Below are 16,393 nucleotides of genomic sequence, written 5' to 3'. Positions count from 1 at the left end.
GAATCCAGTCTGCATCCAACAGCATGGTTGGGTGCAGAAAGGCACCCATGGCACCCATGGTCTCTGCTGGAAAGGCCCTTCTGTCCCAGGTCAATCACAATCTATCCTGTTATCAGGCCTGGCTGAGGGGGCCTTTGACCAATCCCATCTCTTTGCGCATTACAGGTGCATGAATGCTGCAGTCTCGCGCCTCGCACACGCCAGGTATTCCTGCATCACCAGCCATTCCAGGCTGACCCACAGGCCCAGGAAACCCACGAGGTCCTTGTGGCCCCTCAAGGCCATCTTTAGGTTCTGCTGGATGGCCTGGCAGTCCTGTTTGAAAAAATACACTGTATAAAGTTACTACATAAACATAAACTACATCCAGTCCACCATTATTGAGGGTGCTGTAGGTTCAGACCTGCAGGTCGTTTGCTTTGTAACAATTTAAGAAACAATGTTGCATTTACTTCTTGGTTCGGTTCACTTTTACAAGCCAACATTTCAAAGAGTACCAAAGCATACATACACCAATGAGCCAAAAAATTATGACCACATGTTTAATATGCTGTTGGTCCTCCATGTGCGGTGTGTGGTATCTGGCCCCAAGACACTAGCAGCAGATCCTTCAAGTCCCGTAAATTGTGAGGTGGAGCTGCAGTTGATTGGACTTGTTTCTTCAGCACATCGTACTCTCAATCTGACTGAGATCCTCAATCTCAATCAGACTGAGATCTGGGGAATTTGGAAGCCAGCACAACAGCTTGATCTCATTTTCCTCAAACATTATCATTATCATTATCCTGCTGAAAGAGGCCAATGCCATCAGGGAATACCATTGCCATGAAGGAGTGTACCTAGTTTGCAACATTTAAGTAGGTGGCAAGTATCAAAAATGATGTCCACATGAATGGCCAGACCCAGGGTTTCCCTGCAGAAGATTGCCCAGAGCATCACACTCCCTCCACCAGTTGTCATCTTCCCACATCTTGTCCAGTTCCGACAGGTCATTTTCAGTCTCTCGGGTCATTTTCCAACACACTGACTACGAGAACTGATTGTTCACTTACCATCTAATCAGCCAAGACCTTAACCTTGACATGGCTTCACCTGTGAGTTGGTCATAATGTTTCGGCTTATCACTGTATATACATTGGTCTGTCCGGTCAGATTGCTTTCTTAGCCCCCCAGTTTGTTTAGTTTTATATGAACACGGTAATCACACTTCAATCCACAATAATAGTTCTGAGATCGTCTGAACAAGGTGATCCCAACCCGACTAATTTGGTGCAGATCCAAGCATGTTCATATAATCCGAAATGAACTAAGCTAAGGGTGAAAACTCCATTTTCCAAAACAAACCTTCTAAGTCAGTGGTTCCCAAACCTGTCCTGAAGGACCCCCAGCACTGCACATTTTGTATGTCGCCCTTATCTGACACACCTACTTCAGGTCTTTGCAGTTTCTACTAATGAGCTGATGAGTTGACTCAGGTGTGTTAGATAAGAGAGACATCCAAAATGTGCAGTGCTGGGGGTCCTCCAGGACAGGTTTGGGAACCACTGTTCTAAGTGAACCAGGTGTGAAAACACCCTGAAATAACAGCAGACAGAAAAACATCTTACCTCTGAGGCCTTGGTGACCATCATGCCCTGGAAGACCTTTGCCAGCATCACCTCTCTGTCCTTTCTGACCTTTAGTACCTTGAGAAAAACACAGAGAGTTCATCTGTATGCGTAAACTGCTTTTTTGTTAAGTTAAAACACTTTTAAATAGTGATGTCAGTGCAGTACCTCTGTCCCCTGGAGCTCCTTCCTGGCCCTCTACACCTTTCATGCCTTGAGGGCCTCTTTCTCCTTTAGCACCTGACTTTCCTGCTTTACCCTGAATGAAATGCAGTGTGTTATTTATTTTTTTAGAAATAAGAGTGCTTTTATATGACAGATTTGTGGCAACTCATATATCAGCTTACTGTTCTTCCTGGACTTCCTGGGGGTCCTGTGACACCTGGGGGTCCGATGAGGGTACGGTTGTTGATCGGACAGCCCTGTACGCATTTGGCACGTATAGATGCAGCATACTGGGAGATCTGAGCAGTGACCACACCTTGACACAGCTGCAATATCTGTTCATCCGTCAGTCCTGGACCCTGCAAAGAGCGAGTTTTACAAATATGTTTTCTGTGTTCAGGCTTAAACACTTTCCCAAAATTACCCAATGTTTCTTTCTTTCTCATAATAATCATGATGATACGCACAGGTTCACCTGGCTCTCCTTTCGGCCCACTCTGTCCTTTCCCTCCCAGGTCTCCTCTAGGTCCTTCATCTCCTCTGGGACCTGGAAGACCTGGAGGTCCAATAGGACCAACAAGCCCGTCGCGGCCGAAACGACCCTTCACTCCACGCTACACATAAGACAAATCTTTTACTTGAAGTGATGAACAACAGCATCTACTTCATACTTTTTTTTTCTTTTCTTTTACTACATTAAAGTGACACTAAAAGTTTTTAAAGTGTGACAAACAAAAAATCGATTTCAAATAAGTTTTGTTAATTTGAACTTTCTATTCATCAAATAATCCTGAAAACATGCATGACAGGAACGCAAAACATTTGCAAGACTTTTTATTTTTCCGACCACCATGCCCCTTTAGGGCCTCCATAGTTTTCAACATTGATAATAATATGAAATGTTTCTTGAGCACCAAAACAGCATAATAGAATGATTTATGGATCATTTGACACTAAAGACTGAAGTAATGATGCTGAAAATTCAGCTCTGCTACCACATGAATAAATTACATTTTAAAATAGTTGCAAAAAGTTTATTTTATATTGTAATAATATTTCACACTATTACTGTTTTATAAAAAAAAAATCACAACAATTATATAAAATTATATATATTTTATTATTATTATTTTTTTAAATTATTATTATTATCAGGATTTTTTTTACTTTTATTAAAAAGGACAGTGAAAATTGAGAGAAAATACTGTGGAGAAACAATGTAATCCGGATTCAAACCTGCATCCTTGTACGTCATGAGCTTGTGGATAACCATTGTTCCACGTTTCTGACGTAAAATAGTTTCACTCAACAGTGATGACAAACCTGGCCTTTGTCACCGCGAGATCCAGTATCTCCCTGTGAAGTAAAACAATGATGAAATTGTGGTTAAAATAAAAACCATGGCTAGTGTAATGGAAACAGGAAGAGAAACTGTGACGGCTGGTACCTTATCTCCTTTAGCACCTTTCCCTCCTTTTCGTCCTTGTGTCCCCTGAGAGAGTCATGAATTCAATAAAATCAATAAATAATTAATTCCAAATAAATCATTTTAATGGTGACATCATTTCATCTAATGCCTATAAACAGTTTGTGGCTAATATTATACTGATATTATATGCTTTTTATATTACCTTTTCACCATCTGGTCCTGTTTCCCCTTTGGCACCCTGTAGATCAGAATATTTGATAATAATTTTGGAATTTTTTAAACTAACAGCCCCTGTTCTAAGTGTCGTTGTAATCATGTGTCATCAATCAGACTTTGGAAAGCAAAAAATGTGACCCTGGACCACAAAACCAGTCATAAGTTGCACGGGTATATTTGTAGCAATAGCCAACGATACATTGTATGGGTCAAAATTATCGATTTTTCTTTTATGCCAAAAATCATGTTCCATGAAGATATTTTGTAAATTTTCTACCGTAAATATATCAAAAAAATATATTTTTGTGAGTGGATATGCATAGCTAAGGACTTCATTTGGACAACTTTAAAGGCGATTTTCTCAATATTTAGATTTTTTTGCACCCGCAGATTCCAGATTTTCAAATAGTTGTATCTCGGCCAAATACTGTCCTATCCTAACAAACCATTGCATTAATAGAAAGCTTATTTATTCAGCTTTGAATAGATGATGTATATATCTCAATTTCAAAAAAATTACCCTTAAGACTGGTTTTGTGTTCCAGGGTCACAAATAGTGAAACTAAGCATTTAATTACAGGCAGATTAATCATTCAGAAACTAAAAATAGTTACATACTGTGGGCCCAGGCAAGCCTTTTGGCCCGGGTTTTCCCGGAACTCCTGCATCCCCACTGTCTCCTTGTGGACCCTATGAAGAGAATGTAAAGAGAGTCAAATAAAATCTCAATCTTGCTTGCTCTTTTTGATAGGGAAAGAAATCCAAGTGGATGTTCTTGATGTTCCAAAAGACACAGTATTAAACAATGTTTACAGTTCCACTTGAAGCTTTGTGTTTTTGTTTCACACAAATGAGTAGTCTTTTATTGCCTTTTATAATGTAGACTCTACATGCTATGCTTAGCATAGTAGAGTCTCATTATTCTTTTAGGGAAAAAACTGAAGGGAAAATCCAGATAACCTGAGAAGTAAACACACCTTCACTGCTGTTTCAGGAAGCAGATTAAATGTAGTGAAACTGCTGAAGGTAAAAATAGAATCTAGTAACCCTACAGACTGACTGTAGTTTCACTTTCAGTCGCGGGACTGGAATACTGGTAAATCCCCTACATCTTAGGTACTTTCCCCTCTGGATTACTGTTAAACCAATATCACCAGATAATCTAGATTTTTGGTAATTTCCAACTTCCAACAAATAATATGGTATCTTCCAACAGAATAATAATGTGGCTTTTGTTTTGATCTAGAAGAGATCACATGTCAGTCAACAGATTAACTTCTCTTGTTTTTTCTTCACATGGTTTCTGTTTGTGTCACGAGCATTTGAAATATTAGGGAAGTGTAATATTGCCACAAATGGCCAAAATCATATCTTACCACACTTCCTACTCTTCCAGATGGCCCCCTCAGACCACGATCACCTTTCAAACCCTGAGGAAAAGAGGAAGAAGGAAATTTACAAATTTTTTGCAATTTTTTGGGGAAAAAAAAATTTTTTAACTCAGAAACTGACATCGTAAATTTCACAAATAATTATGAAGAAATGGCAAGTGGCACGTTGACTTAAACATGAAATTTTGAAGTTATTTATTTACAACTGAATTTTTTTTTTTTTCTTTTTTTTCCTGTTACCTTGGGTCCAAAAGGCCCGGGCACCCCCACAACTCCTGGTACACCCAGAGGACCCTGGAAAATATATTATTATTATCATTATTATTATTAGTTCATAAACAAAGTACTTCAGAAAGTTTTTATTTTTATTTTTTCCCTCCATAATGACATTTGCAATAGTAACAGTTTGCTACTCACATCTTCTCCCGGCTCCCCATCACTTCCTGGCAAGCCACCTGTACCTTTAGCACCCTGAAGATGATAGCAGACGGAAAGAAAAATATGCCTACTGTAATAACACAAGTCAATCACCAAGTGCTGATTCAAGGAAAAGCTTTTAGTTGGAACTGTGTCAAAATTGAAGTGTTTGTTAATAAAACATTCTGAGTATTAAAAAAAAAAAGAAACTAGACAAGACAAGGGGGAATTCCACTGTGTTAATGTCTCTCTTAGTTACTGTCTATTAACCATCATAAAACTGACCTTTGGTCCTGTCACCCCACGGTCTCCTGGAACTCCCGTATAACCCTAATAACACGATAAAAAATAGTGGTATATTGAAATTACTACAGGGAATTTTTTAAATGTAAGAAAGAGAAAGGTTATGAGTGTTTTCTCACCAAGTAACCCTGCTCTCCACGGTCTCCTGAGAATCCAGGTGCTCCCATCTGACCCTGATGAGGCAAAGAGGAAATGAATGTTTAGTCAGCAGCAGTAATTATAGGTGTAAAAAGTGTGTCAAACTAATAATGACTAGTCTATGAATTAGATATGCCCATAAGTCTTGGTGCCGACCTTCTGTCCCTGTCGTCCCTCAGGACCCTGTTTTCCTGTTTTACCAACAGAACCCTGTTGAGAGATGGAGAGATTCCTTAGTACTTTTTTATTTAAAGTTTCAAGACAAGTCTGGATAGATCAAGACTCAACTGGGACTTTTTAAATTAAATATTAATATGTTTTAGATCAGGGGTGCCAAACTCAGTTCCTGGAGGTCCTGCAAAAGCTTAGTCCCAAACCTGCTCCAACATACATTTTAGTTTTCAAATAATTATGAAGAACTTGATTAACTGGATCAGGTGTAGGTTCTAGGATTTGATCTTCAGGGGGGTTTAGCCCTCAGTGAGAATCTGCAGCAAGAGACCATCGCCTAAATGGTGCCTCTTTAAATCGGCACCACTATATTACTATATATGTAAGTCAAAACCAGCCAGCTGGTACTTAAATTGGTACTAAGTCAATAAAATATATTTTAAATTGATATATTGATGATACCAGTCTTTCTGCAGTACACTTCAAATCAGTATGTAGGCTACTGTTTGACTAACAGAAAATTCACTGGCCTTGGCTAAATAAATAAATAAATAAAGTTATTTCTTTCGTTTTTTGTTTTGTTTTATGGAATGATACAGCTCGCTTAAATAGTACCACCTCGGCTGAGGTTCCAAGCGTGCCATACCGATACTAAATGTGACGTGTAAACACTGCAGGTCACTGATTGGTCAGAGAGAATCGTCACTACCAGCGTCATTGGATTTGAAAGACGAGACACCAAACCCGCTAGATTTAAATAGTCAGTAACACCCACCGCAGTATCATTTGTTCGCAAAATGACTTGCTTTAAATGACCGTCGCACACAACTTGAAAAAAGAAATGGCTGTATTGTGGTCAGTAGACGATGTGCAGGCTTGTTGGTAGATGAGGAGCGGATCCACGGCAGTAAAGGCGGCGCAACTACATGATCAGTCTATAATGCCCCCCACTTTGAAGCGGTACTAAACTGCAGTGGAAAAGCAAACTGAAAGTAAAGCGTGCCGTGCCGTGCTGTGCCATGCCGAACCGAGCCGAGTAGTACCACCCAGTGAGTGATTATCTCTTTTTCTTTTGTTGTTTGATTAACATTATTGAAACAGAAGGTATGTGACTGTCACTTTAACGCCTAATGCACGGATCCATTATAATGACACACACATACAATATATCTCTTTACGTTCAGTTAAGACTGTGTTTATGTGGATACTTGTCAAAATTGGCATTTTGGCATAAATCTGTGTGTATTTGCTCAAGAAGACGCAAAAGATAACCCATTACTCTAGTGCTGTCTGAGAGGCAGCTTTCAATCACAAGACGCTGAGAAAGAGAACTTTTCTTTCAAAAGAGAGTTTTCTTTTACAGTCTTTTTATTGAATGGCTTAAATTCACTTGAATGTTTAAACTGACAAGACTTAAAAACACGTGAAAACAATAAACTTTATTGAGGAAGCAGCACTAGCCCGATCATTCAGATGGGTGATTATAGTTTTAGGGGGGCTGATAGACAGATAGGCAGGCTAAAACCCACCTAAAACCCACCGCTGGTTGAAGCACAGTTTTATACCCCATTATAGCATGATAGCACGGCACTGCTGTGTTTGCTTGAAATGTCATGTCAACTAGTACCCACATATAGTTCCACAGTTGATATATCAAATGCAAAAATAGAGAGAGATACAGACAATTAAACCGAACAGAAAAACTCCCCCACACACGCAATGGGAAATGAAACTTGTGACACTGACTTTTAATCAGAATGGGGAAGCACTTCTCATAAATTTCTGACTATTAACAGCATATAAAAGTAAACGTTTACTTAGACATTTTGCATTAGTTTTTTGACTGTCCCCCTAGAGCAGTAGTTCCCAAACGTTTTAGAGTGGCATAACCCCTGAGGCATTTAACATCCTTCTGCATACCCCATCTCTTCCACCCAGATTGCAGTCACACCTTTTCAATTAAGGGACAATATTTGCCCCCTTAAATTGATCTTCAAGTGCATTTTTTACCTTTATAAAAAGCAAAGATTTTCTAACCCTATTACATATATCATGTTTTGTCATATTCTGAAAATTCCATTATTTTAATTATTAATATAATAAATAAAGCAATTAATGAAACTAAATCAATTTCAATCAAATGTAATCAGTATCAACAAAAGCCATCTTCGCACTGCAGTGGCACAAGCTGCATCTAGATAGATTTAAACACTCTTTAATGCTGCTCAGAGGAGGCAGGAATGCAATTGCAATGGCATAAATAATGTTATGAGATTGACTGACTGTAGACGGCAAGTCACTGTCATTGAGTCATTCACTCATAAATTCAATAACAAAGCAAGTGTCTGTATTTAAAAATGAATCATTGAATCATTGACTCTCCCCATTTGTTCAAAGCCGCAGATTCGGTCCCTAACGAAACACTGCTGTGTGTTGCAGACTTTCATTGGAACTATTATTTCATTGTAAAACAGGGCAAACAATACTGACAATACTGTGTTTACAACGTACGTCACTTAATATTAACTTTTTGTTTGTTGAACTTGTATAAAAATCAATCTCACATTTGCAGTCGTGTGGATATTTGGAAAAAATGCATTTTCTATAATAATAAATAATAAACATTATAGAAACAAGAACTCACATAGGGTATGTTTCTGTATCGAAGAGAGTTTGAGTCTTAAATCGATCTCTGTGCACAGTCTATGTCTACATAAGTTCTAAAACCCCACTTATACAAAGGTACATTGCGAAGAATGGCAGTAATGTAGCACAATTTGCTAAGGCAGCATAATCTGCATGCAACCTATCATAAGCACCAGCGTCGTCCCAAGCATGGGGTTGGACCCAGTGCGAGGTAGCGGAAGCGGTTGGGGCTGTCCTCCTCGTTCTGTTCAGATCCCTTGGGGGGAGAGGGGGGACCCCTCAGTGCTTTACGATCACTTTGCAAGTTGGGCCTCCCTCAAGCACGGGCCAGTGCACCCTAACGATCGCTCTGATGTGCATGCTGCTTATGTGGATAAAAATGTAGATATGTGGATACAGTACGCGTACCCCAGTTTGGTCACCGCTGCTCTAGAGCTCTTTTTAATTTCCTATTCATTTTTCTTTCAGTACTCTTATTGGTAGCTGAAATCATGATCATATTAGCAAAATAATTAAATCCAAAATTGAAAATGCTGACCTGCTTCTTACAGGCCTTGAACCAGCAACCGTCTGGTCACCTTCTGGTCGCTACATTTCAGCAAGTACACCACATAACATTTGTAAAAGAGTAAAGTGACCCACCTTAACACCTTTACCTCCTGGTTTTCCCGATTTACCTTTTGGGCCAACAGGACCCTGTAGTCAGTCAGAAAAATATTATCTCAGATTAATTTCATAGACAAATCTGGGATTTTGTCAGGAATCTATTATATGATAACAAGATGCATTAGCTCGACTACACAGATGCTGCTTTGATTTATAAGATGGGGGCCTGGACCATCTCAGCTATGTGATCTACATCACTGACTGAAATGAAAAACATTCAAAGTAATGTGAGGATGAAAACCCTGGTTATGATGTGTTACTGAAAATGCTATTTTGCTCACAGTCTTTCCAGAGAGACCCAGTCCTCCACGAGGACCCTCTATTCCGACATCACCCTGCATGACACAAACAAACTTAATTTCAATCACAATTATGAATGCAAGCCATAATATCTAAATAATATAAAAAAATATCTATAATAACTAAATAAAATAATAAGAATAAAAAACCAAACCTAAATTGGTCTGATTTGAATATTTATAATATTAAATTGCACTGAATATAACACAGTAGCTCTACTACTGTAACTAAGAATCACTCTTTTCCACTCATGACCTGAAGTTTTTTTTTTTTAAATGAGACCTAACAAATGTTCTAACTAACACTTTTTAGTTGACTTTACTTAATGTCTTAACTGTAACCTAATTGTAAAAATCTAGCAATCTGTACTATTTGCATATTATGCTTTTGTTACTTAGAAAACCCAAGTTAATATAAACTTATTTGTAAAAGTACAAGTTATCAGAGTGCAGTTATCTTTCTATTTAGTTGCATTACATCCAAATTCATCTTGAATGTTGTTAAATTGTCAATACAACTGAAAATGCTGAGACAACATCACAGAAGTTGTCTTCATTGTTTATTCCCTAAAATGGCTTTTGAAGTCACCATTATGGTGATTAGTGTTCCCTTCTGTTGGGCACTTGGAATTTCTTTTAATTTATGATACTTCTCTTCTAATTAATGTAATGGTATTACAAGAAACCACAATTATTTGTGCTTTCAAAGAGAAGTTTTTTTTTAACTTGTTAATTATCATAGACATTATACTGTTGTTGAACATGAAACTATTAATGGGGTTATTCCCCCTCTTGTTGCGACAATGCAAAACACAACAATGGTAACAATCAAATTAATTTTGATAATAAGATTCTGAACATTACAAAACAGTTTTATTTGCTGTCTTTGTTGTGCTAATACTGACAACAAAGACGGTAAATTAAATTGTAAAACAGGGCATTTTCTTAATTCATAGATGCCGCAATGCACTCTGGGAGTCAGCATAATACTTGTGGCTAAGATAAGTCAAGTATACCTAAAGTTTTCTTATAACCTATACAAATACACAAGTTACCTAAAGTTGTAGTAAGCTTTATCAACTAAAAAATGATTAACTAATTTGCCTGTAAAATTTGCAATGCATTTCCACAGGTTTTCTAAGTAAACTCAAGTTATTCCTTTTAACAGTGCATTACCTTTATTCCAGATAGGCCAGTTTCACCTGGGTCCCCTGGTATCCCGGGAAGACCCTACGAAGAAGAGCAAGAAAACTACATATTAGAGACTCTTCCAGAATTAGCAATTAAACACAAAATAATGTAGGTAATAGTAAAGTTTTTTAAAAGTCTTGGCTCACAATTGCACCAGAGAAACCAGATGCACCGTCCTCTCCATCAGGCCCAGAGTCGCCCTAAACAGAAGGCAAATAACACTGTTGAGGTAAGCCACTTCTTTCCCAACTGCATGCTTTGAAAAACTCCTGGTACTCTGAACAGGATACAGATTCAACAAGTGTTTCCTATGTCACTCACCTCAGGGCCGGTGTCTCCTCCTCTTCCTCTCACTCCTTTGGTTCCTTTGTAACCCTAATAAAATGACATCCAGTTTGTGCTTGCTTTTACATTGGTTATTTAATGTTACATAACATTATCAGATTTTTTTGCTCTTACCTCCCTTCCTTGGACCCCAGGAAACCCCTGTTTGCCTTGAAGACCCCTAGAACCCTATAAGCAAACATTATCAAATTGAAGAACGCATTATACTTTAAAAGAAAACAAACTATCAAATTTGATGGCATGGCAATAATCAACCTTGGGTCCAGCGAAGCCTCCAAATCCCGGCTCTCCTGCTTCACAGTCGCATTCGGTGGGTCTCTCCTGCCCCAGTTCAGCGTCTCCTCCATATGGCACCTGTGTTATTAAGGTTTTATCCTCTTTGGCGTAATCAAAAGAATCCACGACTGTGGCATATGGGTATGTTTCCTCAGTGATCATGGTCACCATGGTGGCTGCAGGCGCATAGGGGTCGAAGCCAGATGCTGAGTGCTCATCTTCATTGTTGCGTTTGGACTCTGCAGGATATTCAACTGAGGAAGCAGATAAAAGACACTGAGGCACCTATTACTCCTGACTGCAGTCTGCTGGAAATACTGATATAAAACACATAATGGTGATTAATAGTCTAAAAGGTATAAAAATAGATTTTTTTTTTTTTAATTTCATTTAAATAATTTCATTTTATTTAAACACTTTACAGCTTCTTTTGCTAACATTAGTAAATTAAATTAGTTACCATAAACTAACAATGACAAATACTTCCAAAGCATGAATTAATTTTATTTAAAGTTAATTTAAACATTTAACAAATGTATTGCTTATTGTTAGGTAATGACATATATTAAAACTAATGGGACCTTATTGCAAAGTGTTACCATAATATAATGTAATATAATATAATATAAGTATAAATGTATATGTATATATAAGTATAATGTATATATATATAAGTGAATAAATGTAAGAATCTATGAAATGTCTAAGTATATTTTGTTCCAAAAAAAAAAAGGACATTATTTTGTATTTTTTATTTCAATTATATTTATATGAAAAGTGAATATCAAAATAAAAATAGGGGATGGGGCAGTTGTGGCCAAATGGTTAGAGAGTCAGACTTGTAACCTGAAGGTTCGAGTCTCATTACTGGCAGGAAAAGCAGGTGGGGGGAGAGAATGAACAGCACTCTCTTCCACTCTCATTACCCACAACTGAGGTGCCCTTGAGCAAGGCACCTAACCCCCCCAATCACTCCCCGGGCGGCGCAGCAAAAATGGCTGCCCACTGCTCTGCGTGTGTGGCTACACGTCACGTCACTTTCACTTGATACAGCATGACTACTGAGGTTTCATTTTAGGGGATTCTTTATGGGTTTTTTGTTGTTGTTGTTTTTGTAGTATGAACAGTAACATCTTATTTACCACTGTGAGGGTATCCAGAATGTTCATCATATCGATCAACTAAGGAGCCTTCATACATGTGTTCTTCTCCTGGATTGTAAAAGAGGGAGAAAATAATCTGCCATTTTAATGTTTTATTGGCTATTTATACATAGTTATACAGATGTAAGCATGTTGGTGATGTGGTTGTCTCACCTGATTGTAAACCAGAATAATCTTGCTGGGCCTGAGCATGCAGGACACACAACAGGAACACAGAGCTGAGTGACACAGCCCATACCTGACATCAACAAATCAAACAAATGCATAGGAATTTGTTACAGTAACACATCATGGTGGCAACTCTAAATATGTCAGTTAAAGTTAATTTAATACAATAGGTTACACTTTATTTTAAGGTGTCCGTATTACAGTTTAATTACACATTTAAGAACTGTGTAATAATAATTAACTACATGTACTTACTGTAGGCTTCAGGGTTAGGATTGGGGCTTGGTTTAGGGTTAGTTGCATGTAATTATGCATAATTTATAGTTATTACTTCAGTAACTACATGTAACGTGTAACAAGGACACTAAATAAAGTGTTACCATATAATATAATAACATAATTTATTAAATGTGTTACAAATTGATTCACAAAATTCATTACAGATACCGATGATCTGTGTACATATAGAACAGTGATCTGTCATTTTAGTTAAAATTTTACCATCTGTGCCAGGTCTCCCCTTAATGATGTGGTTTCACAAAAGTTTTTTTTTTTTTCTTAAACTGGGTTTTTCAAAGTGGTGTTTCCACTTTGCTAAAAGTAATTTTAATTTACATTACTTCAGTTCCTTGTTGTTCTTTTGCTTGAACAAATTGATATATGCAGTAACTGAAGCTGGCCGTGTTTTTTTTTTGTGCTTAAATTACCCTTCTTCCTGTTTTACACTTCCTCATGTGATCAGCTCAAATGTCACCAATGAGGTCATGGAACATGATTTTTTATATGTATATAAAAAATTCTATTTTATATATATATATAATAATTACAAAAAACCTTGAATGATTTTAAATAAAAAAAAGGAAAAATCTTTTCAAGACCAACTTATCAACTAAAACAGACACATAAACAGCCAAAATGTTTTTTTTTTTTTCTAATAGAAGTAGTAATTGATTATTTTCACATAATTATAGTATTTAAATCATGTTGAGAGACAGATATGTGACCCCCTTTTAGTAAGAGCTCAAAGGATGTTGTTGTATACAGTATATAACTCCCTCTAGTGGTCATTGTTAAATAGAGTACATGTTCAAAACTCCCTAAAAATCACCTCTCAAAAACAACAGAGAAGTACAGATATCAAATTGATATCTAGATTTTTATCACGTGTTAGACCTGTCAGTATCAGTTTTTATTTATTTATTTATTGTTTGTTTGTTTATCAGTTGCATGCTCAAGTAATATCAATTTATGGAGTAAAATATTCAGCCAAGAACATACAGTATGTAAATATAAAATTGATGGTCTATGGGTGATTTCAATCAGGTCCTCTGAATGCTGCATTGCATCACAGTTCTCATGCTGCTCTCACATTCCAGACTAGACTGTTAAAAGGCCCATTTTCTTTTCACCCTTAATAGTCTATAAAATCTCTCTCTTTCTCTGTCTGTGAGACAGCAGTACAGCATGCTCATCTCCGGGCATACAGTATACAGAATGTGACCTTTGACCTTTCCAACAAATACAAAATGCTTATGTAAAGAGTCAACTGACTTTTTTTCAGGTCACTTGTTAAATGGCAGATAACCAACAGGATTAAGTTACAGGCAAAAACTGGAATGTTTCTAGCATAATTATTATACACAAACTTCTTGTTTGGTATCAATATGTTGATTTTTTTTTTATTCGGCAAGGACACAAATAAATTTACCAAAATTGACAGTAAATATATTTATAATATTCCTTATAAAATGCTGTTCTTTTGAACCGTCTACTAGCAGCACAACTGTTTTTAACATTGATAATAATAAAAATGTTTCTTGAGCACCAAATCAGCTTATAAGAATGATTTCTTTTGAATGGTAGTGCATACACTGTTCATATGAACTCACATTAACCCAAGGACTAAATGGAATATTCTTTTGAAATGTATGTTACACTTCAGGTCTATTTAAGTGAACTGCAAAGAAGGTGAAGAAGAAAAAGGCTCATTAGTTTTAAAAAGATGCATTGACATTGAAAAATATATCCATGTTAACAGTCAACGTAAGTACCAGAAACATTTTTTAACACTTGAAACATATAGAAGGAAACACTAAGAAAGCCATATCTTGTACAGTTTGCATATTGGTCTAATTTTTTCTAGTTCTCCACAACCTAAAAGAGTAATGGAGCAGAGCTAATGGCTCATAGGGCTGAAGCATTGGATTCCTCACCAACCCACAGGCCCTCTGGGACAGTGAGGTGCTGTAAGGGTGATACGTACACATTTTCATCAGCTTAAAATCTGAAACTGGTCTTTAACTACTACTAAGTAATTGTAGTAAATAATTACTAAATAATTGTATTAAAATCAGAGTATTTATGTAACATGATTTATACTGGTCTGATAGGCCAAATAACCAAAATAATAGGTTGTTGACGGCACACATTAAGGAATATAAAACAAACTACATTTCGTAAAGACCCGTAAAAGCACGTCAAACTATTTCTGTAGACTGTGATATCTCTATGCACGTGGTACCATTTGACAGTCTTAGCTAAAAAAATAAGCACACTATGTCTGAAAGATAGATTATAATGAAAAGCTTAAAACTAATTAACTGTCCAAATAGATGAAAGCATTGTGAAAATGAATTCTCCTCAGTGACCCACAATTTGATTGCTTTCAATAATAAGACTGTCCTTGAAACCAACCAGTATGAACCCGACAACAAAACTACTGTATATCGCCAAAGCATATGATCTGAACAACTGAATAAGCATAAATAAAGCTTGTTTGATTCCTGCTTTGAATATCTCAAATGAGTATGATTCATCTCTGAATTCCCCCTACATTTTATTTACCCATCCTCATCTTACCTTCACCCTGGAGGCTCCCATGGCCAGCAGCCTCCTTCTCAGGTTTCCAGGTGCTTTACAGACACAGAGCTCTGGTCCCTTCGATTAGCTCAGTCAAGGGGTTTTTAGAGAACGCAGAGAGCACTGTTTCAATGAGGAGCTGCAGTGGTCCTCAAAGCATTCTGCCTCCTTGTGTGCGATGCTGGTCTCCCCTGTCCTGAGGCAGACCAACAGACCTCCTGGTCCCTCACCAGAATCTCCCAGGCTCCCAAATCTCCTCATCTGGGTGAGAAATACCTGAGCCTTCCCCAAACAAACACACTCCTCCACTACACAGAGAGTAGTGAGGAATAAAGGCACTGTAAAATAATATTCCTATCAGAGAGACATCACTATTCTTTACTCTGTGACATTAATTACAATTCATTACATTCAATTTTTGTTGTACATGGTTCACTACTATAATCAGTAAACCTGAATTGCAAGCTGTGACTTTGATTTTCAGTGACCTTTTGACTTCCTTGGAAAAATGTGCCATTGATGTAACAGATTTCTCAAAATCCATATCGGGTGGTTATTCTCTCTCTTAACAACAGAAAGTGGAGCTGGAAATATCCAATGAACAGCTAAAGGCTGAATAAAAATCAGATTAAAACAAATGGGAGGATCATGTGATCCAACTTAGTAAAAATGTAGATCTCTCCCTAATTATACAGCTACATCACTTACCTTAGACTAGCATATGATTATACAGGCTGCCGATAATATACTACCGTTCAACAGTGTTGAGGTAACGCATTACAAGTAAAGTGAGTTATGTAATCAGGTTACTTTTTTCAAGTAACAAGTATCACATTACTTTTAAATTTACAACAAAACATCTGAGTTACTTTTTCAAATAAGTAACACAAGTTACTTTGTTTTCCCATTTACTGACTGACAGCTCTCCTGTCCCCATGTTGAG

General features: G+C 37.2%; 1 protein-coding gene across 1 annotated transcript in view; it reads right to left on the bottom strand.

Moving 5' to 3' along the window:
* Positions 1–16,393, bottom strand: part of zgc:113232 (uncharacterized protein LOC541546 homolog) — a 17,611-nt gene extending 1,218 nt beyond the window's left edge. Inside the window, exons 1-25 of the mRNA XM_051865768.1 lie at positions 15,451–16,393; positions 12,577–12,661; positions 12,403–12,471; positions 11,240–11,514; positions 11,099–11,152; positions 10,961–11,014; positions 10,786–10,839; positions 10,625–10,678; positions 9,431–9,484; positions 9,126–9,179; positions 5,823–5,876; positions 5,648–5,701; positions 5,511–5,555; positions 5,226–5,279; positions 5,049–5,102; positions 4,794–4,847; positions 4,036–4,107; positions 3,404–3,439; positions 3,220–3,264; positions 3,096–3,128; positions 2,240–2,386; positions 1,955–2,131; positions 1,776–1,866; positions 1,608–1,685; positions 1–315 (exon numbers count right to left, since the gene is read on the bottom strand). The exon at positions 1–315 is cut by the window's left edge and continues 1,218 nt beyond it. Coding sequence (XP_051721728.1) covers positions 113–315; positions 1,608–1,685; positions 1,776–1,866; positions 1,955–2,131; positions 2,240–2,386; positions 3,096–3,128; positions 3,220–3,264; positions 3,404–3,439; positions 4,036–4,107; positions 4,794–4,847; positions 5,049–5,102; positions 5,226–5,279; positions 5,511–5,555; positions 5,648–5,701; positions 5,823–5,876; positions 9,126–9,179; positions 9,431–9,484; positions 10,625–10,678; positions 10,786–10,839; positions 10,961–11,014; positions 11,099–11,152; positions 11,240–11,514; positions 12,403–12,471; positions 12,577–12,661; positions 15,451–15,471 — 1,971 coding nt within the window. The 5' untranslated portion in view covers positions 15,472–16,393 and the 3' untranslated portion in view covers positions 1–112. The remainder of the gene's footprint in view (positions 316–1,607; positions 1,686–1,775; positions 1,867–1,954; positions 2,132–2,239; positions 2,387–3,095; positions 3,129–3,219; positions 3,265–3,403; positions 3,440–4,035; positions 4,108–4,793; positions 4,848–5,048; positions 5,103–5,225; positions 5,280–5,510; positions 5,556–5,647; positions 5,702–5,822; positions 5,877–9,125; positions 9,180–9,430; positions 9,485–10,624; positions 10,679–10,785; positions 10,840–10,960; positions 11,015–11,098; positions 11,153–11,239; positions 11,515–12,402; positions 12,472–12,576; positions 12,662–15,450) is intronic.

Source organism: Ctenopharyngodon idella, chromosome 16 (genome assembly GCF_019924925.1).
Source record: "Ctenopharyngodon idella isolate HZGC_01 chromosome 16, HZGC01, whole genome shotgun sequence".
Classification (NCBI taxonomy): domain Eukaryota; kingdom Metazoa; phylum Chordata; class Actinopteri; order Cypriniformes; family Xenocyprididae; genus Ctenopharyngodon; species Ctenopharyngodon idella.
The sequence above is the reverse complement of the archived record's forward strand: the minus strand, read 5'-3'. Positions and strand labels throughout refer to the sequence as shown.